Here is a 25694-nt window from a genome sequence, read left to right as displayed (position 1 = left end):
ATGACAGCTCCACTGGCTGTGGTGGGAGTCCATAGCCAGCTGGGCTTCTGGGTCAGCCAAGCTGGGCTGTGCCAGAGAGGCTGTGCTTGGCAAGGCTGGAGCTGTGCTGATCCATGGCATGCTGCCTTTCTTCTCCTCTGGCATGGCTGCTTCACCTGTGTGGCTTGGCACGTGGCCCTCTCCTCTTCAGTCTCTCATTCAACAGCCCATTACCCATCCCCACATGGAGCATCCCAAATCCAGCCAGCTCAAAAAAAAGGCCCTGTTTCCTGATCCCTCCTGCACATTCCTTGTCTTGTACCTGGTGTCTCCTGGGCTCAGGGGCTTTGCTCACTCCCTGGTCACTCACAAGCACCAGCAGGGACTGCCTGACTTGCTTATGCACCTGGGAGGGCAGAGAGAAGCATCCTGCCCTGGGGCCAGCTGCCTTCTCTCAAAGGCCTGGGTCTCCTGCCACGTGGTCCCCCACTGTTGGTGACAAGGGCTGCTCAGCTGAATGTTCATGCCTATTGTGGTGATGTGCTCTACCCACCCACCTCATTGTGGGTCTGTGGCTCACCTGCCTCCCCCTCCTTCCTGCAGGCAGCTCTGCAGATGGACAATATGGCACGGGCTGTGAAGGAGGTGGGCTCTGTGCTAACGCTGTCCTTTCCTTTTTCCCCAACAGCATGACTACAGTCATTGTCATCCTGGCTGCAGTGATCGCCCTGATCATTGGTTTTGGTGTCTCAGGTGTGTGACAGCATTCGGTTTTTTAAAATTACTACCAAAGCCACTACCAAAGATTTCCTGCAGTGGGACTGGTGGGATTATGAACTTCTGCCCTGCCTCTACTTCTGTGTATCCATCCCGTGCACAGGCTGAGGTGTGATCATGTGTGGAAGTGTCGCCCACCATCCTTTAACAAAGGCTAGGTAGGGGTAGTGCAGTCTGTGCTGCTGGAGGTGTAGTGGTGAAATTCAGTGCAGCTGAAATTCCCTTGGGCTTGGAACCCCAAACCTACACATAAAGTCCTGCACATTCTCTGCTGCTTCTCCTGGATAGGAGGAGATGATGGGAGATGATTTATTGTGAAATCAGAGAGCATCTGCCAAGATGGGGCGCCTTTCCCAGGATCCTCAGAGACAACACAAATGTGTTGTTTTGGTGTTGGCCAAAATGCAGCTTCCTTGGAATGTGCTGAGTGAGGATGGGTAGGGAAGGGCTGCATGGGGAAGAGGGCCTGGCTCTGGAAATTCTCAGGCTTGCAGTTAAGGATTTCAGATGCTCACTTTTCTTAAATGAAAGAAAAATATTTGGATTTCAGTAAGGGGGAAAGAGCTGCTATTTCTCTGCCATCATTATGCCTTCCAATCACATTTATATTGCATAAAGGGAAGTCCTGACTAAGAAAAGACATAAAATTCACGCTTTTCTGGCAGCTGCAAAGAGAAAAATCGCTGATACATATAAGTAAAAAAGAAAATACCATGTGAACTCTTCTCAAACAAGTAAGAAGAGCTGCTTTTTGAAGCACTCTTTTGCTACAGAAACACTCCTATGCTTTATCATGGCATACAATCCATGGGAGCTGGCCTCTACCAGCAGCACTGGTGGCAGCCACTGGAGGCCTTGCTGTGTGCCAGTGACCGTTCAGCCTCGGGCTTGCTCCATGACAGCCACAGGGCAGCCTGGCCTTTCTCCAGGCGTGCTGCCTCACCTTTCTCCAGCCTCCTTGCTCTCTCCTTGCAGGAAAACACTCCATCAGTGTGACGGCGCTGACGTCTCTGGGGAACATTGGCCAGCGCAGCATCCTGGGCTGCTCTTTCGAGCCCGACATCCGGATGGACAGCATTGCAATCCAGTGGGCCAAGGAGGGAGTAGCTGGGCTGGTTCACGAGTTTAAGGGAGGGAAGGACCACCTGCAAGAGCAGGATCCATCATTTCAGGGCCGCACGGCCGTGTTTGCGGACCAGGTGATCGGCGGGAATGCCTCCCTGGAGCTGAGGGATGTGCAGCTCTCCGATGCTGGCATCTACCAGTGCTCTGTCACCACAGCCAGAGGGAGCGGGGCAGCGGTGCTGCGCTACAGGACAGGAGGTGAGGGCTACAAGGAGCAAAATCCTGCTGCAAAACACGTGCTAGTGTGGCTTGGTTGAACCTACCTGTGCTTGTGATGCTGCTACACCCCTGAGTAGGGTGTATTTCTGGCTTTTACAGGATATTTATGGCCTTAACACCTCTTTTGATATCCTTGTTCCAGAAAAGGGTATACTCTTGATAACATGGTAGCTTTTTCTCTCTAGAATTATGATGTATCTCCAGCCAGAAGTGCTGCATAGTAAAAACTGTAGCATATTTAATATATTTTTATCAGTTTTTCTGAAGTATTCGGTTTTTTAAAATTACTACCAAAGCAGCACACCTTGAATATCATACATACCTGAATGTTACATATTTACAAGAGTCAGTCCTCCAGGAGAGATCTGAAAACCACCAGATCTTTGGCCTCTTCCAGTGAGATGAATTTAGCTGTAATAACAAGTCACCTCCCAAGCAGTCACCTCATGTTGAGACTGAGGGATGAACCCCTTGCAGGTCTCCTCCAGATTGCACCCTTCCCTCTCATCCCTGTGGCCAGAATTCCTGTCCTACAGCTCACATTGGGTGAGGAAAAGCCCTCAGACCTCTTCAAGTGAAAGAGGGTTCTGGCTCAAGCCTGAGGGTTGCAAATGTTCCACTGGGACTTGGTCCCCTATCCCTCCTTTAAACCTGGTGGCTCTGCCTACTTTTGTGTTGCTTCATTGGATGTTTAAAGTAATCTACACAGAAAAGGCATTAGAAAGAACATGTGAAATGTTGTAATGGGTTTTATTTCCAGCACAGCTGTAATACCTGTTCTGTGTGGAAAGATGGACATGTTCCTTTCAGCTGATTTTCTTTAGCTCACCCTTTCACCAGTTCACCTCCAGGTCCTACCACCCAAAACAAAAGTGGACAAATACTGCAGGCAGCTCTCCTGTGCTTTGGCTGTGTAAACCCTCCTTATTCCAGGTCTTCAGGGGATTGCTCAGGAGAGAAAATGGCTTCAAGTTGCCCCAGGGGAAGTTTAGATTTAAGAAAACTTTGCTCATGGAAAGGGTTATCAAGCCCTAGAACAGGCTGCCCAGGGAGGTAGTGGAGTCACCTACTATCCCTAGAGATTTAAAATAAAAATACATGCATTTATGGCTATGGTATAGTTGTGGACTTTATGCTTGGTTAACAGTTGGAGTTGATCTTAAAGGTCTCTTCCAACCTTAACGATTCTGTGAAGCTGTAGGTGTATGTCAGGCCCCCTTCTCAGTGAGTGGAGAGGGTAAATCATCATTCTCCCATTAAGAATAACTAAAAGACACTAAAGATGTGTCATGACCTTAGCAGAACCTGTCAAGCTGGACTGCTATGTCCTAGGAGTCCTTGGATCCCTTGTGCTCATCCTCCCACAGCCCAACCTGTACAGAGCTCTGAGCCTGTTTTTGGCTTGGCTCCAGGCAGTGCTGTGCTGCCTAGAAATACCTGGGACTGGTAGATGCAGTTGGGTATTTCATGCCCAGTTCCTATCACTTGCCTGGTTTTGAGTGTCTCCCTGTTTTCCCTCCTTCCCAAAGCCTTCAGCATGCCCGTGGTGCAGGTGGAGCACGGAAGCCATGAGGACGCGCTGCAGTGCGAAGCGCCGCGCTGGTTCCCTCGCCCTGCCGTGCGCTGGATGGCCTGTGGTGACACTGGGGAGCACCTGCCCCTCGCTGCCAACACCAGCTACCAGCTGAACCCCAAAAACATCACTGTGAAGGTGGTTTCCCTCCTGCACAACATCACTGCTAATGCCACCTACACCTGTGTGATTGAAAACAGCATTGCCAAGGCTGTGGCCAACATCAGAGTGACAGGTAGGGCTCAACAGCACCCCGAGACCACAGGCACGGGGGAGAGGAGAGTTTCAGCAGTGTTCCTGGTGCACCAGGGGGCTCCTGCAGCAGCTGAGTCAGGCAAGGAAGGGACTGAAAGCATGGCTAATCCAACCACTTCTCTGTCCCTGGGGTGAATGAAAGGGTCTGTGTTTGCTCCTGCTCTCTCATATGCTTCTCATGGTATTGTCACCTTGGCTAGGGGACAGAACTGCCAGGGGACCAGAAAGAGGGACACACTTCAAAAGAGTGTATTGCTTGGAATGTTAACCAAAACCAAACCAACCAACCAAGCCTCACATCTTTTGACACTTTCTTTAGCCGGTTCATCTTAGATCCCATTCGTGTACCAAACCAACAGGCCCCTTTAGCAGATATTGGTGACAATACCTCTGACTCTGGCCCAATGCCTTTATTTTAAAAGCCATTTTACTCATAGAAAACCAAGCTTTACAAAGGTTCTGAGTATCTTCTCCTGTTCTACATGAGAAGGACCATAATGCTTCTACAGCTGTGACTTCATTGCAATTGGTCTCCAGTACAAGAGGCAGGGTCTACCTCCATCCATATTCAGAAAAATGGGAAGGAATAAATACACACTTTATTTGCCTTCCCTGCTGTGTTCCTGTTCTGGCAGCCTCTCATAATTCTTCTGCTACAGATTTCAGCACTACAAAGGTGACCAACTTGCAGCTGGTGAACCTGAATGCAGAGTCAGTGTCATCCTCCTTTCCAGCCTGTCACTGGATGCTTCTGCTTCCCTTGTACCTGCTGTCAACATAAAGCCTCTGTACAGCAATCGGGAACGCTGCTGGACCTGCAGGTAAGCTTGGGAAGAGAAACTCATATACATACAATATACAGAGGCCCTCTTAGGGAGTTTGGCTAGAGCAAACCTATCTCAAGCCTGCCAGAATGGCAGAGTATGTCTTTCCTCTCTGCCCATCCTTTCCCTATCCCCACCTTTCGGTGGGACACATGGCTTGTCCCTCCCATCACTTTCTGCAACAGGCTTCTCCCATCACTTTCTGCAACCACAGAGATCCCTCTCTTGTACCATCACCTGTCAGCTCTTACTTGTCCCCTCATTTTCTTTCCTGGGTACCCTCTGGACCTGGGCTGCAGTTCATGGCTGCAAGGCAGCACAGGCTTGTTGCTCTCCCTCCCTGCTCACAAGACCTGCTACAGTACAAGCCTTGCTTGCTCCCACTTTACTCACACAACTCCACAGTACAGTGTGGTGTCTCCAGTAAATACTACAGACACCTTGAACATGGCTAGAGGGAGCTGCCAGCCTGAGCAATTCCCTGCAGACCTGGAATAAGGAGGGCTTACACAGCCAAAGCACAGGAGAGCTGCCTTCAGTGTTTATTGGCTTTGGCTTTGGCTGGTAGGACCTGGAGGAAAACTGGTGAAAGGGTGAGCTAAAGAAAATCAGCTGAAAGGAAAACGTCTGTCCTTCCACACAGGTTATCACAGCTACGTTGATGGCAGGACTCACTTCAGGCTTTCCTCCCTATGGGGCTGAGGGCTTTAGGAGTTCCTGCTGGTTCCAGAGGACACTGTAGTACAAACATGAAATTAGCTGATTTTTCCTGTGTTATCATTTCTTACCCACAGCAACAACAGGATACTTTGTCTGGCTTCACAAAGAGAGCAAGGAATGTGATAAGGAGAATTGCATAAAGGAAAAGTTCTGATTGTAGGACAATCAGTATGTTCCCTTGTCTGATCTAACACAGTGACCAGAGCTTTGATCATGGGCAGAAGGTCAGACACAAACAGGAAAAGGGTTTCCCGCAATAGAGCTGAGAATAGCTCCTTCAGAGTACTAAAAGCAAGCAAATCTTAATTCCCCCCAAACAGATTTGATTCACCCATCTCTTGTCTTGTCATTCTCTGACTGTACCAATAAAACTGTAAATAAGAGAGGCACTTAACCTCCTTCATCTTCTTGGAGTGCTTAAATCAAACTCCTCTGCTGAAAAAGATGTGAATGGCAGAACAGCAATGGGTTAGAAAACTGCCAGCAGGTTTGGAATATCCTGGCAAAGACAAACCACATCTAAAGTCCTGTATGAGGAGTGATGATTGCAGTTGTAATGTGAAATGAAAGAGGAACAGATAAGCAGACAGCAGACAGAAAACTAACATACAGCACGAGGAGGAAAAGGAGACTAGTAAGATACTACTGGAAGCTTCAAGTTATTAAAGTTATTAAACCCAGATATAACAATAGAGCTGAATTTTTCCTTTTTTGTTTTTTAAATAAGTGTTATCAGGTACTTCCTATCTATTTCTCTCTGCTACTGTGTTATTCATATTACAGGACTACTTTCAGTTGCACTTTTTAACCAGATTTTAATCTTTGTCTTATCACTTACAGTCAACATTTTCCTCAGACTGAGATAGTTTATTTTGGGGTTTTTTTGGTTTTGTTTTGCTTTCTTTCTGGAGGGTGGAGAGAAGCTTTAGTAAAATCTTTTCTGTTCTGCAGAAAGCACTCACAGAAAGTAAGGCTGTCACAGCAACATTTGCAAAGACTTCAGCTTTAAGCTATTTTGGCAACCTTTTAGGATGGAGTCTCACAATGTTACTGAATGGTGGCATCTATCAGGTCTTGTGCCACTCACACTTTGGTCTCAGAAGTGGACAGCAAGCCTTGAGAGGGAACACACTTCACTCATGCTCAGAAAAACCACTGCCTGTATCACAGCTCAGTGCCTGCCTTTTCTTACCAGCCCCACCTCATGTTCAGGCTGCTCCTGATAAACTGCAAAACAATGCCCAAATAATCTTGTCATTTAGCACTGTGATTTAGTCTCCAAACAGCAGCTGACTCACTTCCCTTCTTTTCTTGAAGGAGATGCTTCAAAAGTGTAATTTTAATTATTTCAATTAGGTTAAGAAGACCATACCCTGTGGGAACTGTATAGTTTTGTTAATGGTCATCATACAGCAAGGAAAACTGAATACTAAAATAGATACTAAAACAGATACAGTGTTCTTTAAGTAATATTTTCATAGCTTTATTTAGTAGATACTACCACACCAAATGCACACGCTGCGTGCCCTAGGCCCAAGGCAAGAGCTGTCACATAGGAAGCACTGAACATCTCTCTTCCAAAGTGTAGCCCAGAGTCACTGGCTGACAATGGTCCAGAGTGACCATTCAGGAATTCCACAAGTCACAGCAGCTGCTTGACTGCACCCTTCACCCTGTGCTCACAGGCTTGTGCTCCCCCTGAAAGGAGCTTTAAAAAGCTCCCGATCACAGTAGGAATTTCCATAATTCCGCTCCCACTGGGAGAGATATTAAGCAGTGGCTCCCACTCAGCAGGAACTGGATGTCCTGCTCATCCTCTGGCTGTTCAGGTAGCCTAAGGCATCTTGTCCCACTTCCTCCACCTTCAGGCACAGCAGGCTTGGACGAGGCCCCACTCGTGACACGAACTCCACTTCACCGGAGCGAAAATTCCGCAACTGCAGGGGAGCTGCAGGAGAAGGATACAATGGGAACAACTCAGGACAGGGCTCTGGCTCTGTTCTAGCCCACAGCTGGGGGATGCCTGGCATCTGCCAAACCTCAAAGGACAGCACAGTGAATGACTCCAGGATGTAGGCAGAGGAATGCATTTTGCCAGCATCCCTCCAACCTGCAGGAAACAGACATTCTACACTGTGAAATGAATGCTGTGAACTGTGTGCTCACAGAGCTGATGCTCTGAGCTTTGTATCCTCTATCAGTATCAGCAACCTGCCTTTACAGTGTACATGACAGCCAGAAAGTCTCCACTGCAGAGCATCCTCTGGTGAGCTTTGCAAATCAACCCCTGCAGCACCTGCACTCAAACTTAAGCTCTAGGTACGTGTGCAAACAGTGTGAAGAATTGGTGTGAAGAATGTCCCCTTAACACAGCAACTGCACAGTTGTGGCAGCATGAGCTCAGACCTCAGCACTCATGAATTCAAAACACTTCAGTGCTGATTTCCAGGAGAGGATTTCCAGGCCTGCTATCAATCCTACATGCTGTCCCATCTACAGTCAAAACCCACTTGATTTGAGAAGTCTGCACAGTAACTCTCACTGATCAGATTCCTGTCCCAGACAAGGATTGGGAATATTTCTCAAGAACAGTTTAATGTTTCTGTGTGAAGTAGAAAAATTTATCCTATGTTGTTTTAGGAATTTCCATAATATTATTTCTCTATTTTTATAGCCATGGATCTACTAAGACACAACTTAGTCAACTTAGTTCTACACTACAGAATACAAAATTCCAGGAAAATCCTTCAAAGTTCTTGCTATGATGGGCAGTGAAGGCACCTCTCCTTCCCCAACCTGGTGAGATGCCTCCTCCCTTCCTTCCCACACTAAATATTAGAAAAGCCAGCAGAACTTGCTTACCAGGCTGCAGGATCTTGGAGGGCTTCCTGTCTAGGCTGAAATCCAACAGGATGGGGCGACATATGAGAGGACTTCTGCACAGACTCCTTAGGTAATGAGCAACAAGATCCTCAGGTTCCTCTAGACACTGAGGAAGGAAAGAGTGTGTTGCCAGGGAGTGTTCAGTGGGAGGCAGGGAGGCACTGCAACACCCAGAGCAAAGGGAAATCCCGTCCAGCCGAGACTTGAGCCCAGCAGGCTGCAATTGCTGCTGGAATAGCCCACTCACCCCTGCTCCAGGAGCCTCCCCGTGCTGAATGCACACGCTGCCCCTGCTCTGCACACAGTTCTGCACAGCTTCCCACTCGAGAAGGCTCAGGCCCAGCACTGCTGCCACATGTTCATTCCTGCACAGCACCACAGCTTCACCTGTTCCATCCTCCACCAGCACCCTGTGCAGAGAGCAGGCAGGCTGGGATCAGGAGGGCAGGACGATACCTGCTCCCTCATAAGGGCCACACCCCAGAAAACACATCTCAGCAGAGAGTTTGTTCACTTCTCAGAAGATGTGATAACTCCATCTTTGCTGTTGTGTCCACATCCCATCCCTGATATGATTTTCCCCCTCCTATTTGTGGTGTAATTTGCTCCCTCCTCCCCCCTCTCCCCACAGCCAATCCCCACAGCAGTTACCGTGCACTGGCTTGCCTCACTCCTGTTTGTGATGGACATGGAGGATTGTGTCGGGTGCACCTCCCCTGAAGGAAGAACAAAGACACAGCTGTGTATGGGTGTAAGTGAGAAGGGGAAGGGCCACTGCTTATTTTAATCTTTCTCTAATTAAGTAGGCAAAAGTGTAAAGCATTTCACTGCATTTCCAGTGAGTGCCCTAGGAAAAATTTATATGGGGAGAAAAATCACCTTGCTGCAAGGTGCTGATCCCAAATAGCAGAGAACATGGGAAGAGCAGAGCATTAACAGAGTAGGACTGTCCTCTTCAGTGCCCTCATTTCATCCCCAGTCCTAGCTGCCAGCCTGCCTGACATCAGATATACACTTCTAATTACTTAGGTCCCTTTCTAATATGCAAGTCCTTCTCAGACACTGGAAAAAGGGTTTGCAATCGAGACAGGAGCTCTCATTTCTTCTACATGGTAGCAAAGGATGTGTGAGAATAAAAAATCTGCGAGACCTCTCACAAATTATGTTTGTGGAAGCTTGAATACCTCTTTGAAGATGCAGCTGCAAAGTGAGCAAATCCATTGCAGGCGCACAGTCAGTACACAGGACAAGAGGCATAAAATCCGGGCCTGGGCCACATTTTGCAGTTGAGGTCTCAAGCTGGATAGAAACACTAGTGAGGGGGATGAGGCTTCTCCTGCAGGACTAGAAGAAACAGCAATTTGAGAAGCTTGGAACATAGAAGCCTTTCTTTGGACACTCTACCATGAGAACAGACCCAACACTTACTTAGAAGGCAGGTGAGAAGCTGGCAGAGATAGGATGCTCACACAGCTGGAGGCAATGTATGTGCAATAAACATTACAGAATCTGCAATATCAAAGAGCAGACGTCAGAAAGAGCTCACAGAAACCAAACACGCAAGTTTTCTTGGGATGGCTGGGCTAGGAAAATAATTTATGCTAAGGGATTGGGAGAGATGAAGGTTTGAACAAGTCCACGTGGGAAATCAGATTAAGAGATGGTTTCAAAGACAGTAAAAGAGGTCAGGGCTCTAAAGACAGGAGCACCTTGAGATCTTGCGTTCCAAGTTCTGGAAGAGGATCTTGGCTCCAGGTAGCAAGCCCCTGAGGTGCTGCAGGTAGGTGGCAGTAATGTAAATGTCCATCACAACAGGGGAGCCTGGAGCAGCTGAGACACTGAGCTTCACACTGTGATCCCTGGACAGCAGAGTCTCTGAGGAGGCACAGAACCACACAGACCATGAGCTCACTCACACAGGCAGCATGGCCTGTCTCTGAGCTGGGCCTGCTAGAGGGGTTCTTCCTCCCATCGTGATGAGGCTGTCACCATTCCACCTCCCAGGTTTTCTGGATACTGCATTCCCATTCCCATCTCCACATCCACAGTGTGCAGTTTCCAAGCCCTTTGACATGCAACAGGATGCAATATCCTGGCATACTTCCGCTATTCCCAGATGCAGCGGCACACTCAGCCAAGTGCACTGGCTCTCTGAAACAGAAAGAAGAACCAATCTATTGCTTCTCAACAGGCTGCCACAATCTTACCTGTCTGCTTTGGACGGCCAGGTGGCTTCTCATTCTTGGGAGAGGCACACAAGGTCCTCTCCATGATCTCCCCACAGAAAGAAACAAGGGAACCTGTGAAACTGAGAGCACACCAGGATTTTTGTCCCGCCTGAAGACAAAGGGAGTGGAAGAAGGCCTGACTTCAAGATTGCAACAAGGTGGAGCACTGTTGGTTAAGCCCAGTTTCTGGGGAACCTGCCCTTGAGCACCTGAGCTACTGGACTGAGGGCAGCTTGCTGCAGCGTACCCCTCCCAGGGACAAGAGGCCCCTTTACCTTGCTTTCTGCTGCTTCAGGCTCAGCAGTGAAGGTGAAGAGTAAGGCACTACAGCCTTCCTCTCTGCTAAACCCCTAATTGTTTTTCTGAATTAGATGAAGAAGCCAAGCAAAAACCCCCCAGTTTTCCATAAAGGACTGGTGAAAAATCCAGCGTCCATACATATCACCCCAGATTAAACATGCTTTGAATGGAAAAGTTCTAGGTTTATTATGTGTTTGAGCAAGGTATGCTAAAAAAAATCTAAAACAAAAAAAACCTCAAAAATATACATTCAGCCTGATTTTCCCTGCTGTGCTTGTTTCCACTTCTGACAGGAATTTGGGAGACACCTTTGGGGCTTAGTCCACACCAGCAGTAGCCAAACCATTTTCTGGACACCATTTTGCAGTTTTGTCACCTACAATCCCTTTACCTTAAATAACCAGGATGGGAGAAGTCTGAACTACTTGCACACAGATTTTCCAAACCACATTCCCACGGTGGATATTTCATTGCAGTTTAATATAGCACTTCCCAATAAAAATTACCACAGAGCCATTCCCTAAGACACAGTCAGTTGTAATTTGGGGCAGACCAACATACCTGCTGCTAAGCACTTCTGGGATGGAGGCAGTTCTCTGGTCCATGCCTGTCAGCACTGACAGGGCTGTGAGCTACAAGTGAGGGAGACACAGCCTCAGATGGGTTGCAGTTTACAGGCATCCCCAGCCAGAGCAGAAAAGACAAGCTCTGTGTGCTCAGAGCTAGGTCAAGCAACTCATGCTTCCTCTCCAGATGAATTCTGAAGCAGGAAAATGTGAAGCCCAGCACCAGGCTCTGATGGAACTTAGAGCAGAACAGTTTCACCAACAAGACACTGTATATTGATAACTTCTAGCTAGTTCTGGAGAGACCTACAGGTAGCCTGTGAAAGCCCTGTGCAATAAGGCACTGCATACCTGGTGCTCAGGCAGACAGGAGATCCAGGTCTCATGCTCTAAGTGCCAGCTATCTTGGACAAGCAGGCACGACGGGGGGCATGATGGCCTGCTCAGGAATGTTGCTGGCACAGGTGGAGAACAGAGGTTGTAAAACACTTCCAGGTCCTGAGATAAGAGTGATAAGGCAAGGCAGAAGACTATTAGAAAAAAGGAGATTAAAGTTCAATAGGGAAAAAGTGAAGAACAGTGGTTACAAAAGAAAAAAAAAATCCACTGAACTCAGAGCTCTGAGAATTTTAATCAAACACAGAACGAAAGCAGTTTCTTGGAACGACAGAAGGAAATTCCAAACCTTGAAAACAGCTTAGTCACCGTCTGACTCCTCAACTTCCACATGCAGCTCAGCAAAAGTCTCCAAGAGAGAACAGCACAAAGAGTTGTCTCTTACCGAGCAGCAGGGCACAGTGAAGCGATACAGTCCGTCCACGTGCAGGAATGGAAACCATCGCAGAGACCTCCCCAGAAACAGCAGCAGTGCCTGCTGGGGGAAGGGAGAGAGAGAGAGAGAGGGGATGAGAACTGTTAGGTATGGAATGAAAAATACAGTCAAAAGAGAGCAAGCCCAGCCCACAGGATGTCTTGATTGACAAGAGAAGGCAGATTCGTTTAAAGGAAGGTGACAGAGAGAAGATGGAACTTGCTTGGAGTACAAGAAGGAATTTGCTGGCACAAACACACAAAGGCACCCAACACAAAAATCACTTTCCCATTGATACTAAATTACCCCCCAGGCTCCCTTGAGAGGAACCAGCTCCCAGACTAATCAAACCACACCCCAAAGCTGCCTCACTTCTTGCTGTGTCACACCCTCTTCTCCATCACAGCCAGTGTCCTCCAGCTCCGATAGGTTCCCAGTTTCTCTGGGGTGGCTCCAGAGCTGTGGTCTGCCCAGCCACAGCACTGTGGCCTGGAAACAGCGCTGCAGCTCATGTGCCTCTTTATCTCCTTCTGTGGGCAGCTGGTAATTGCGTGACATGAGGCCCTCCTTCTGGGTGACCAGGAACAGCTGAGATACACAGCTCGTTGTTCTGGGGCCGCTCTCACCCCCCTGACAGTTCTCTCTGCCAGTGTCTGCCTTGGGATTCTCCAATTTCAGCATTTTTGCCTCTGGGGTTTCCAGCTCAGATGCTGTGCTGCCATCTTTCTTATTCCTCAAAGAGGAGCTGTTTCCACTCCTAAGGCCTTTCTGGATTTGTCCTTCAGCAGCACAGAGAACCTGAACATCTTCCAAGTAGAACTGCACATAGACACTGAAATGACAAATGGTAACAGTGAAACTCCCTATTCCTGACACGTGGCTGTCCTAAACAAACACTTATTTGGGAAAAACGCATCTGGTGAGTGCCACACAGGTACTCAGCAGGAGCAGAGGGAAAGAGTGAAGTGGAGGGCCGCTCCCAGGCTGCAAGTACCTTGAACAAAAGGGAGATGGTGGCTTTGTTGCTGAGAAAGAGCTCATTTTATGCAAATAGCAAGGAATGGGTGCTTTGGCACTGAAATGCTATGTTGGTAAGAAGGCTTACCATAGTCCAAAATACTCAAGGAGCTGGAAAGTGATGATTTTACTTGATCACTGAATAAAGGGACTCACCTAGTTTTTTTCTCTCTCACATGCTCCAGATTTTCCAGGTGTTCCCAGGAGGGAAAATCAGTCTTAAGGAATCTCTCCACTACAAGCTGGTAGTTTTCCACCCGCACGAGTGATCCTGCAAACGCATCAGAGAAAAGAGCTGAGCTAAATAAAAAGAGAACATAAAACCAGTAAGGTCAAGATCCTCATTTTAAAGTCATGAGGTCAGGCAGTGACAGTTCAGCATCTCCACACAATGTGTCTTCTTCCTTGTTTTGGAGCTGGAAGGCAGAAGAGCAAAAGCTCAGCCCTCAAATGCAGTTTAGTGGGACATACCTATGAGAGCAGTCTGGGCAAAGGGGCTGCCATCCTTACGGGAGATCACACAGCAAAGTGCGCTGCTCTTGTCCTGCAGCTGAAGGAAACTGCTCCTGGAGGAGACCCTCAGCACACCCAGGAGTATCTACAACAGAAAGGAAGCTGCAAAAAGCATCAAACAATTCCTGTCCCTGAAAGCCAGAAATCAAAGTGTCTGTAGCCGCAGCTAAAATTCAGTCTGTTTTCCACATGCCACAGAGAGAAAAGCAGAGTCATTTCCTAACAGGAGGAAGAGGGATGTGCTGGACAGGGTGCTGGAAGGCACGGTGAGAGGCAGGAGCTCTCAAGGCACAGACAGGAAAGAGAAGGAGGCACATACCAGTTGGGGCTGGAAACTTTCAGCTGAGAGTGTGCAGTAGGACCAGGCCAGTCTGCGATTCAGCTCCTGGGTGCCCATGTGCTGTGCCTCCAAGGGGGAAAGCAGCTGGGATGGACTGAAGCCCTCCCAGCTCTTCTGCTCTGCCACACGGCAAACTGTAGACAGAGATGGGGCCTGGCATGGAGGGTTCACAGGCAAGTACTGTGAACAAAAGAGAGAAAAAACAAATCACCTGAGTTTCTTCCCATCAGACAAACAGGAAACAGCTCAAAGAACATTTACTCACTTTCTGCAGGGGACACTGGTGTATTTCTGATAGAATTTCATTATAAATATCTCTTGTTTCTTCTCTGTCTGGCACCATAGCTTGCAGAAGGGGGACAAGGAACTTTTCAGCAGCTCCAGGGTTTTGGTGCATAGAGCTAAGCAGTCGACGGCGCCCAAAGAAACAAGAAAACCTGAAAAAAAGTCATGACCATTAAAAGCACAGGCAGTCCTTGCATTTTAGTGAGTCTTGCATCTAAGTCAGGGACTCCTTCTGCTTGTTTTTAGTGAATACACTGTATAGGACAAGAACTAAAGAGATCACAAAACCCATGAAATTATTAAAAAATAGAGCATTTAAGGCAAATGCAAATTATGTTGAGCAGACAAGAAACAGGAAAATCCACAGAATTAAAAGACTGGCAAAATCTCAAAACCCAAATGGCCAGAGAAACAAATGACATAAAGATAATCTCCCTCTAAGCCACACAAATAGATCTCCATGCCTTTTGGCTGGGCATGATATGATTACTCATGCTAGGTACACTTGGCTTTCTTTCACAGAATGCAAAAACACAAGTCAGAAACAACCACAGACTATTCTTATTCCATTTCCCTCATGAAAAATTAATTTCATAAGTTTAGCTTACTGCTTTTGAATGGTTGGAAGTGATCACACTGTCAGCCAAAATATGACAGAAAGTGAACTCAAATGAAAAGAAATAGCTCTCACTGGAACAATTCTTAAGCAGTACCAGGACTGAGAAATCACATTTAAAGAAAGTGGAAAACATAATAAAAACTGAAACTTATAGTTAGCATTATTCCCAAGGCAAAACTGAAGCTGTTTTATTGGTAGCATGTCAAAATTCCACAGTGCCAGTAAAGCACAGGAACACTGAGCATTCTATAAGCTGCTACTTCACTGACAGTAAAATGTATATACTTTAAAGTCCAAGGCAGCAGTCACAGTGATCAACCTAAGTGCTTCAGAACAAACACGAATATTTTCACTAACAGAAGCCAGAAGTAAATCCAGAAACTGGCTCACAGCATCCTGCAGTGTCAGGGAGAGCAGGAAGCCATCTGGAAGACTTGGGGGTAAGCATGGGATGGAAAATCTGCCAAGACAGAGACTCTAAAACAAATTATCACACTCCTGGGAACACTCAGAGTATCTCCAAGTGATATGCTGAACAGCTGCTGCTGCTTCTGTGCACAGTCAGAACACAAGAGCCTTTATATCAGTTATGATCTAGTTGTAGCACCAATTTCCAGCTTCAGCCTCGGTACCCACCTTGATCTGCCAAACAAACCACATAGGGAAGCAGACACCCTATGGTGCTTCTGTATTTCAGGGCAAAGCATTCCAGGCAGGATTATGTGAGCACAATGCTCAGAAGCACTGCAGCTTCCCAAGACCTTTACCTCAGCTGCACTTGAAAAATGCACCGGCTTTTCTCCTAGGAGCAACTGCAAGGTAACAAGCAACTGCACAGGATGTGAAGTCTGGATAAATGGCTTACTTAGGCCATGAAACCAGAAGCAATTGCTGCTTGTACTATCCAAGCACAGTAATTTTGTGATCCTTTGGTCTAGAAGACACCCAGATATCCTACAAAGCACATTGAGGCATGTGCTGACCTCAGAAGAATTGTCCTCACCTCTGCTCAAAGGTCTCCAGGAGGCTCACCAGCCAGAGGTACAGCGGCATTCCCAGATTGAAGCGGAAGAGCAGCTGCAAGCAGAGATTTCCTGAAGAGGCCAGGGGCTCGTAGGGGGTGCTGAGCCTTGAGAAACTCTTCAGCACAACCATGCTGTTCAGGCAGGCACCGAGTACAGTGAAGGGGAAGGAGGCCAGAGGCTTCTGCAGGAGGTGGACGTCGATGAGCTGGGAGACACAGACACAGAGGGTAAGACAAGAGATGGCCAGTCTGCCACCACCCCCCAAAACTGTCACCCCACCTTAAATCCTTTCTCACTCTACTGGATTGTCTATAATCAGGCCTGAGGCACCGCGCAGAGTTTAGGGAGGAATCAGATAATAATCATATCAACTCTCACGACTGAGTCCAGGCAGCAAGATCTCCAGTTTTGTTCCAGATACTTGCTGAAATAATTCCCATGTTCCTGCAGCCTTCTTTGACCCACACACTCACAAGCCATCCCCAGGGCCTGAGTCTTTTCCTGGCAAACCTCAGCTTACCTGCACACAGGCTCCCGGTCGGAGGCCCCGTGCAGAGTTCAGCAGGGGCTGGTAAGCAAGGCACAAGCAGACTTGGTTATCCAGTAAAATGAGACCAGCTTGGACATTGAGTACTTTGGTGACAAATCCCTAAACAGAAAGCAAACAGAAAGCAAAAGGGCTGTAGGGAGTCACAAAATATAAGAGACTCACAGGCCTGAGCAGTAAGAAACTAAACTCATGATGAAAATAATGGTCCTAGCAGGCCAGGAGCTGAAACCCCAGTGCATGAGAGGGTGAAGGCTAAGCCTATGAACCCTTACCACATAGGAGATGATCCTGGACTCTTTGGTTGGTCTTGGCCTCTCCTCTTCAGCCTCCAGCTGCAAGGAGCAACTGAGCTGCTCAGCAGCCTCAAGGGAAGAAGACTGAGTGGATTCTCCTTGTGAAGCACTGTCCAGTGGCTGCTCCCTCACCTGCTCTGCGCAGTAGGGCAGAAGGCAGGAAGAAGCACTGGTGATGAACACTGTTTGTCCAGATTTCTTCAGGCTGGACATACTCAGGCCTGTGATTGTGTACCTGTGACCCAGCTGGAAGACACGATGCCACAGCAGCTGGCTGGGTTTCTAGAGCATAGAAACAAAAAGCAACATCAGCATCAACTCCAGTGAAAAAAAAATTTCTCGACCTAAATAATCCCACCCAAAAAACCCTTTTCCACCCAGAGGATTGCCTCATACTCTTAGCAAAATGACTGTATCTGCAAGACATTCAGGGACACTGCAACTGCATGAGGGAGAAGGACTGTATTTTGGCAGGGCACAGAACTAGACTTCTTACATACCAAAACTATTGTAGACTGGGTGCAATTAAAAATATATCGCTAGTAACAGGGAGAATAAATCAAACTGGGAAATCAATGGCAAGCTTCAAAGAATTAATCAGCTAGCACATACACAGATCCACATAGTGAATTTGTGAGCAAAATTCCAAGTACTTACTTGCACCAGCACAGGGACACAAACAGCAGATGCAAAGCACTTCAGAAACAGAAAGAAGAATGTCTTGTGGTGAACACAAAGGAGAGGCCCGAGTCTGGTCAATTCCCCTGCTACAGTAAGCTTTGATCTTTTCTTACGCGGAATCCTAGAGGGCAATTGAAGAGGCAACCGAAATCAGAGATGAAAGAAAGCTTCAAAGTATCCCAAAAGCAAAATAAACAAATATGCAGCATGTACATTCCGGGAATAACAGATCCAACAAAGCAATATGGTCAATCTCTCAGAGGGGTTTTCAAAACAATACTTGACTACAAAATTTGTACCTTAACTTTTCTATACTAAATCCTTTTGATATTTTAGCATTTGAAGACAGAAGGAACAGAAGAACAAATTCACACACTCCATGGCAACAGCCATGTTATAAAAGACATTACCACAAACAAGCAACTAATTGTTGGTCTAAAGGAGAAGAAAAAAGTCACAAGCAATTCTTCTGCAGAAAACAGAACTTGGATTCCTATGTCCATGGAACATGACATAGGAACTGTGGAAGCTGCAAGCCTATGAACAGGAGGCCTGAAAGCAACAATGGACTCTTTCTAACAAACTTGACACACAGGGAAAGAGCAGCAAAACTGAAAGCAGATGAGAGGTGAGAGAGATGATATTTATTAAATAAATTCTGTTTGCTGTTTCCAACCTACGTTTCAAAAGATTTAAAAAAAAAAAATTCAAAAAAATTTATGTTTGTAATTTTCATTTCAGCTCCTACTGGACTTGAATATAACCATCCTGCTTACTCTGAACAAAAGCATTCTTGATTCCAAAACATCTAAACAATTATCTAGCCTTATGACTTTAAAAAAACCCTGACCAGTAGTTGACACACAGCAGGTACCAGCACTTCACTGTAACATTTTAGTTGTAACACGGAAAATTGGTCAGATATCATTTAATAACAAAGGAGCTTTATGTTAAAAGTCTGAGAACATATCTTGAAATATGGAAAGAGTCTTCTTGTTCAGAAAGGTCCCTTGAGCTAAATCAAACATTTAACCTTAAAATTACTTTCTTTGAAGCAGATAAACCCAATAAAAACAAAAGATAACTATAAAGAAATGCAAGCAGCACGATTAGTGACATTTTATTGTAATTAAATTACACTAGGGATTCTCTACTCAAGAAGATAAAATATGAACTAGCACAACTCGAAATTATCAACTCCAATAAGATTTGCAATTCCATTGGCTCATTTTCACATACTGTAAACTAAAGCACAGTTACTTCTATCAGTTGACATTTTACTGGCACTTTTATCTCAGTAATCTGATAAGAATTAAAAAAGAAAAAAAGTTGCGCTAATCAAAAGAGTGAATCAACAATTGAATCAACACTGTTCTAATATTCTTTCTATAATTTGAAATTACATCTATAAATACTTAAAATTCATCCTATTTTTTCAAATTACAGAACAAAAACTTCCAGTAAACTTCTGGGAAACATAAGACTAAAGAAAAGTCGTATAACTTTGTTGTATAACTTTTACATCCACCACTTGCTGCTATGCTTCACGTGTGGCAGAAATAGAATTTGTGTCTTTCTAAGCCAAGTGCTCTTCCTGTTACCTGCCAAGCCAGAGCAAGAGTGCCATGAGGAGCTGGGCAGGGCAGGTGTTTACCTGGAGGTAAGCAGTGGCTCAGCTGGCACTGGGGAGGTGACAGGAATGCTGTGAAGTACTTCCTTGAGGGCATTTACTGGCATTGGATCCACCAGGATTTCCAAGTACCCTGCTGCACTCTGGTCTGTCTGTGGGATATATGACCAGCTTGGGAAGACAAACAGTGAGTCCAGCCAGTCCAGTTCAAAGTGCAAGAGCTAAACCAAAAGATAATGAGATTGAAGCTTGAGATGAGTTTCAGTTTGTTTTCTCAGCACTACTTGCAGTGTTCATTACCAATACACCCTTGCATGTGCATCACAAACTCTTCTCCTACTGCCAGCTTCATCACTAAATGAGAGCAGGGTTTTCTGCCCACTCTCTTACCTTGCACAGAGAACTTCTGTCCTTCCAGATGCAAATATGCAACAGACTTGCTGAACTCTACGGCTAGCACTTCCTGTTTGTAGCCACAACCTCACAGAAAGGTGATAATTAATTCAATGCAAGACTTAGTTATTTTCAGACTATTTTTCTAAAATTCTTTCCTGCTTTCTTTTGCCCCTGTGTTTTCAGTTAGAAGTTCTTACCAACACAACTTTTTCCTAGACTTTGTCTCATTGGAAAGCACAACTTCAGTGCTCTGTCATCACCACTGTAGGGGTTATTTGTTACCTCAATTCCACTTGCAATTACCTTCAGGAGCCTTTTAAGTCAACTGTCATGCAAGCTATTATTTCCTGAAAGTATGTCATCGTACATAGTACAGCTCTCCTGAAAGTTATTTCTTATCCACTAGCTGGAATTCAGCAAAGAGTGGAAAGGTCTCCTGTCACAGTCATATTTTCTGGAAAAATCCCTTTGCCCAGGATTCTTCTCCTGGGAAGCTGAGAAGCCTCAGAGAAAAGGGAAAACAATAATTATCTGATTTGCTTCTCCTGTGTTTTGCTGCTTTGGAATGTGTTTGGAGATTGTTTATCCAACAGGTGATTGTTTCATTGGTTTTCTGTGAACTGTTTTGACTCAATGGCCTATCAGGGTCAAGCTGTGTTGGGGCTCTGGAAACAGTCACGAGTTTTCATTATTATCTTTTTACCCTTCTGTAAGTATCCTTTAGTATCTTGTATTCTTTAGTATATATACCTTATATTCTTTAGTATATTCTTTAGTATTCTTGTATCCTTGTATTCTTTAGTATAGTTTAGTACTCTTTAATATAATATAGTATCATAAAATAATAAATTAGCCTTCTGAGAACATGGAGTCAGATTCATCATTCCTTCCTGCCACAAACACAATAGTCTCCCAGGACACCTTGTACTGTGGTGAATAGAACAGAACTGTACTGGCTGTCTCTCTCTTTCCATGCCAGTACATTCAGCACTTCTTCTCCTAGCAAAGGCACATTCCACATGTTCTATCCTCTGCCCAGGATGTGAGCTTGCTGTTTTCCTGCCCGTTACTTCCTTCACTAGACTCTGGCAGAACACCTGAAGCCCCTGGTGGTTTGTGACACTGGCCCAGGAGTGGGAATAAACACAGAACCCCTCAGAAAGGGGACATACCTCACATGGAATTATCCCAGTATTGTCCTTCACATACAGGCAACCATCTACCAGCTTTTCTTTGTTGTCTTGCCTTCCACCTGTTAAATAGCCAACCAGGATCAGGTAAGTCCTTGGCAAAGTGTGCTGCATGGGTAAAGCACCTTGTCCTTGATTAGACCATTCCTTAAATTCCTTAGTGCTCCAGCTCAGGTGGCTGCAGCACGGTATGTGCTGCTGATGCTGTAGGTCAGAGATGGAGATGAAACTGGAAAAAAAGAAAGAAAGAAATAAAAAAGCAAGATAAAAGCAGGATGTGTGAAGAAATCAGTTTACAAAGCACCCTAATATCACCACTGAAAGAGCCAACACAACTGCTCTCCAGCCAGTGATTTTGGTACTGGTTTCCAGTGAGCTTCACTGACAATTTTAGGTTGTGAAACTGGAGCTCTAGTCACAATAGCCACTTGCTCAGTAGCAGGACATAATCACATTCAAAGGGTGTGAATTTGAAGAGTTTCACTGGATTAGTTGAGGACCACAAGTTCAAAGCAAGAAACTAATCCAGATGAGTGATGGGTCTGAATCAGCAATAAACAGTAATTAGGTATAGAAAAATTAATCAGAAGACATAAATTTACACAGGTAGTTAGGCTGTGCATTTTGCAGGAAAATGAACAGGGGATTAGTTGAAAATTCCATAGGCTGAAACTGCTCCATCTTCAGGGACAGAGCACCACCAGTAATAATACTGGTACCTATGATCCACAAAAGCACAGTGCTGCTTGTGTTTTTGTCAAATGTGCTGAGTGCTTTTCGGGAGAAATCAGAATTACAGCAGGACACTGGCTCATGGTTATGACATACAAAAGCAAACAGACTCTCTCCTCGTGCTTTAAAGCTGGGTGGTTATCTTGGATGTAGCACACAAACAGACCACTGGCCTCACAGAAGGGAAATACCAAGCACCTTCAGCTCTTCTTTATAGATTCTCCTGAATATGAACCAAAGTCTGGTTTAAATGTCATAAAATACACAGGAAAAATATGGCTTAAATGAGGTAAGTTTAGCTGGTGTGAAAGATCAACCACCTGCATTTATTAACTATTAGTTAAAGGTCACAAATCCCTAATCAATTCCAGTTGACCTTTTCTCCCAAAACCGGTCGTGCCAGAGATTTTAATTCTCCCACAAGTTGGAGCGAGAAACAGATCCAGACAAGCCAAACTTTCCAATACGGATATCTCTCAATGAGCTGCATGTTTTTCATGATGGTGAGCACCCAAAAGCCTTTTAGCAACTAAAATATGGACCACGTTATCCTAGATCCCCCTTTTTTAGGAGCACATGCTCGAACGCTGAGCTCAGCTGGCCAACAGGTTGGGAGACCAGGAGCATGCTCCCATGTGGGCCCGCGGGATCCAGCTGGAAAGCTGCCATGTGTGAAAAATGCGTATTTTATGATCGGCTTTTCACAAATATTAAAATTAATATTGCATGTGTTGTGTTAGAAAGTAATGCTGTATTAATTCTCTTAAGTAGTGTGTTAAATACAGTTTTAGGCTATTAAAAATGTTAAAATAGAAACTGTGCTATGTAGGATGCTTTTTTTTAAAGAAAGGACTCACACTGAGATAGCAGCCACATGACACCTAAATCTTTCAGAGAAAAAGAACTTATTGCCGTCTTATCAGAAGAAGCGAACTTCTTCCCACCTCGAAGGCGCTGAGGAAGAAGTTGAGGATGACCAGACAGAATCCTGTGTTTGGATGGAATTTATGCATCATGTATGAAGTGTATGAATACGCAACAGGCTGTTGTTTTTAAGGGTTAATCCTCTGTTAATGTGTGCCCTTTTTTGGGCTCGTGCTGCCCAGAAAAAGGTACCTGGACGTCCGTAACTCTTTGTCTCTGTTGTCTCATATTATCCTAATTCAAATTGTCCAAATTATTATTACTCTAATTGCATTACTGTTTTTATAACCATTTTATTACTATTAAACTTTTATAATTTTAAAAACAAGTGATTGGCGTTTTGCACACCGCGCAAAGGCTGTGCGGTGCGGCAGCGCTGCCCGCTTCGGTCACCGCAGACAGGCGGAGACGGCGCTCAATCGCCCCGCAAGGGCGGCGGGCCCGCCGAGGCCGAAGGAACGCCTGCGGTTACCGCGTTCGGCAGCACCCTTCCCACAGCGGCATCCGGGGCGGGCATGGCATCCGGGCATGCCGAGCTCACCGGAGGGCCGCGTGTGGGCACCGGAGCCCCCGCCGCCCCCGCCCCGCTGTCACCTGCAGCCGAGCGGCAGCGCCCCGCCGCCCGCGCTCCGCAGGCACCGCAGCACCGCCTCCAGCGCCTCTGCCTCCTGCCCGTCCGGCCCCGCCAGCGCCCCACGAACGAAGTCCCGCGCCGCCCGTAGCCAGCGCTGCTCCTGCGGGGGGAAAGGAGGGAAGCGGGGTCTCAGCGCCGGGCGGGCGGGGGAGAGGGCACGGAGCCGCCCGGGCCCCTCACTCACCGCCGCGCCGGGCGCCGCCATGACAGCCCGCGCGGGCCCCGCCGTTGCCGTGGCGACGCGGCGGCGGCGGCGGGAAGCGCCGCGCGCGCGCGCCGGGCTCCGCCCCGTCCCCGCCCTCCGTCCAATCACCGCCGCCGCTCCCCGGCTGTTCCCGCCCCTTCCGCGCGGGATGGAGAGGAACGGGAGCGGTGGGACGGGCCTGGGCTCGGCTCGGCTCGGCCCGGCCCGGCTCGGCTCACTGACCGGCGCCGCAAGTGGGCAGGGCGGGGAGAGTAAAACGAAACGTTCACAGGTTGAGACAGGGACCGGGGAGGTCGCTAACCGATTGCCGTCACCGGCAAAGCAGGCTGAACTTGGGGATAATAATTTAATTTACTACAAGCAAAATCACAGGAGCATAATGAGAAGTTAAATAAATCTTAAATACGCCTTGCCCCTCCCGCCCCTCAGCGGCGCAGGGAGAGAGCGAATGGAGGTTACGGTCAGTTCGTCACGCGTCGTTCCTGCCGCTGCTCAGGGAGACAGAGGGATCCTTCCCCTGCTCCTCCGGCACGGCCCTCCCACGGACTTCGCCAGTGTGAACCTTTACCACGGACAGCAGGGCTGTTCCGACATGACCCGCTCTTCCACAGGGTGCACTCCTTCAGGAGCAGCCTGCTCCAGCGTGAGTCCCCCACAGGATCACAAGTCCCATCAGGGAACCTGCTCCAGTGTGGGCTCCTCTTTCCAGGGCACTGCAGGTCCCTGGCAGGAGCCTGCTCCAGCACAGGCTTCCCACGGAGTCAAAGCCTTTCAGCCATCCACCTGCTCCAGCATGGGGCTCCTCCGTGGGTTACAAGTGGATCTCAGCATCCCCATGGACCTCCATGGGCTGCAGAAGGATAACCTGCCTCACCATAGTCTTCATCATGACTGCAGGGGAATCTCAGCTCTGGTGCCCAGAGCACCTTCACCCCCTCCGTCTCCACTGACCTCGGTGTCTGCGAGGTTGTTCCTCTCACATGTTCTCACTCTGCTCTTCTCCAGCCACAATTACATCACCACAATAACTTTTTTTTCCTTCTTAAATAGGTTATCACAGAGGCATTGCCGCCATTTCTCACGGGCTTGGCCTTGACCGGCGGTGCATCCACCTCGGAGCCAGCTGGCAGTGGCTCTGCCAGACACCACAGAAGTTTCTGGCAGCTCCTCACAGAAGCCACCCCTGTCGTCCCCCTGCTACCAGAACCTGATTGTGCAAGCCCAACACAGCTCTGCAGGCTGGGTATGAAGCAGCTGGGCTGTCAGACGAGCTGCAAGCCACTGGTTTGAGACAGGAGGGTGGGCTCAGTCCCTCTGGGCCTTAGCCCGTAGCCACAGGACCTCAGGAAGCACTGGAGACCTGGCAGGCTGCAGGGAGGTGGCAGGGATGGAGGGAGGCCTGGACCTGGAGTTCTGGTGAAAGATGGGAAGTGGATGTGCAGTGATGCATTTGACATTGGTGTAAATGTCAAACGTGCAGTGAGAACGTCCCTCCCCGAACTTGGGAGGAGTCAAATGTGAAGATTCTCAGGGATTTTTTGACATTTATGTAGTTCTAGAGAAGTGAAGCTGGTTTTTGCCTTTTTTATTTTTTTGAAGGCTGAAGCTCCAGGAAGATTGAAGGATGTGCCTCATCCACTCACATGCCAGCAAGTGCTAAACCTGAAACAGCATTATTAATTAAAAACATGATTTCCTCCTTCACAGAATGCGTGCCAGAATTTTCCCTTTAGGGGCTAATTTTGTATTGTCCTCATTCGAGACTAGGAAAAGAACAGGAAAAAATCTTTTCCACCTCTATCGCTAGAGATGGCTGCAATCTGATAACAGGTTATTCTGCTATTTCCTTCCCTCCTGAGACTTGCAGCTGGGAAGTCACAGCTGTTCCAAGCCAAAGTGTGGAAAAGTGCCCTCCTTGTTTTCTCCTGTGCACGTGCTGTCGTTGGCTTCCACACCGCAGATAAGCAACTCCATTGTAGGATCAGTCTGAGGAGGGGTTTGGATTTCTCCGCAGTAATTCAGGCAGTCCATGGAGTGAATTGTACCCATTTTGTACTGAAATGGGGAAATTCTTCCAAAAAAATGCTTAGTAACTTGATCTAATGTCTTTTACTGGAGTATAGAGACAATTCCAGAAAGCAAGGGGAAGTCTTAATGGGCAACAAATCAAGGGGGGTTCTTTAACAATTAGCCACTCATTCCTAGCTGTATTTTTGTTTTTCAAACATGCTAAGAGGATATATTAAATGAAGCAGGGCTTACACAGAATATCATGTTGGTTTTGCTTATATTTGCACTATCTGTACAGTTGGTTCATTGGAGCATGCAAGAGAAGGTGTGTTTTAAATTAAAAACTGCAGGATGGTCATATAGACTCTAAAAATGCTGATCGTGGCTGCA

At 47.0% G+C, this 25694-nt stretch overlaps 2 protein-coding genes across 2 annotated transcripts; one reads left to right on the top strand and one right to left on the bottom strand.

Moving 5' to 3' along the window:
* Nucleotides 1-579: 579 nt before the first annotated feature.
* VTCN1 (V-set domain containing T cell activation inhibitor 1) lies at nt 580-4742 on the top strand. The gene is given in 5 exon segments (XM_063148418.1): nt 580-603; nt 606-732; nt 1732-2079; nt 3630-3908; nt 4588-4742. Coding segments are annotated over 5 exon segments (885 nt in total). The 5' UTR covers nt 580-594; the 3' UTR covers nt 4710-4742.
* A 2186-nt stretch (nt 4743-6928) lies between these two features.
* On the bottom strand, nt 6929-23294 carry CTC1 (CST telomere replication complex component 1). Its single transcript, XM_063150304.1, has 23 exons — nt 23050-23294; nt 20782-21028; nt 19238-19434; nt 17560-17704; nt 16882-17184; nt 16580-16708; nt 16038-16264; nt 14396-14567; nt 14110-14310; nt 13749-13875; nt 13434-13548; nt 12633-13092; nt 12231-12323; nt 11801-11947; nt 11445-11515; nt 10563-10663; nt 10065-10230; nt 9784-9864; nt 9540-9699; nt 9007-9071; nt 8603-8765; nt 8335-8461; nt 6929-7420 (listed from the first exon to the last, which is right to left on the bottom strand). Exons 1-23 carry the CDS (start codon nt 23292-23294, stop codon nt 7260-7262), a joined length of 3903 nt encoding a protein of 1300 aa, XP_063006374.1. The 3' UTR covers nt 6929-7259.
* Nucleotides 23295-25694: the final 2400 nt, after the last annotated feature.

The sequence above is a fragment of the Melospiza melodia genome, chromosome 2 (genome assembly GCF_035770615.1).
Source record: "Melospiza melodia melodia isolate bMelMel2 chromosome 2, bMelMel2.pri, whole genome shotgun sequence".
Lineage (NCBI taxonomy): Eukaryota > Metazoa > Chordata > Aves > Passeriformes > Passerellidae > Melospiza > Melospiza melodia.
The sequence above is the reverse complement of the archived record's forward strand: the minus strand, read 5'-3'. Positions and strand labels throughout refer to the sequence as shown.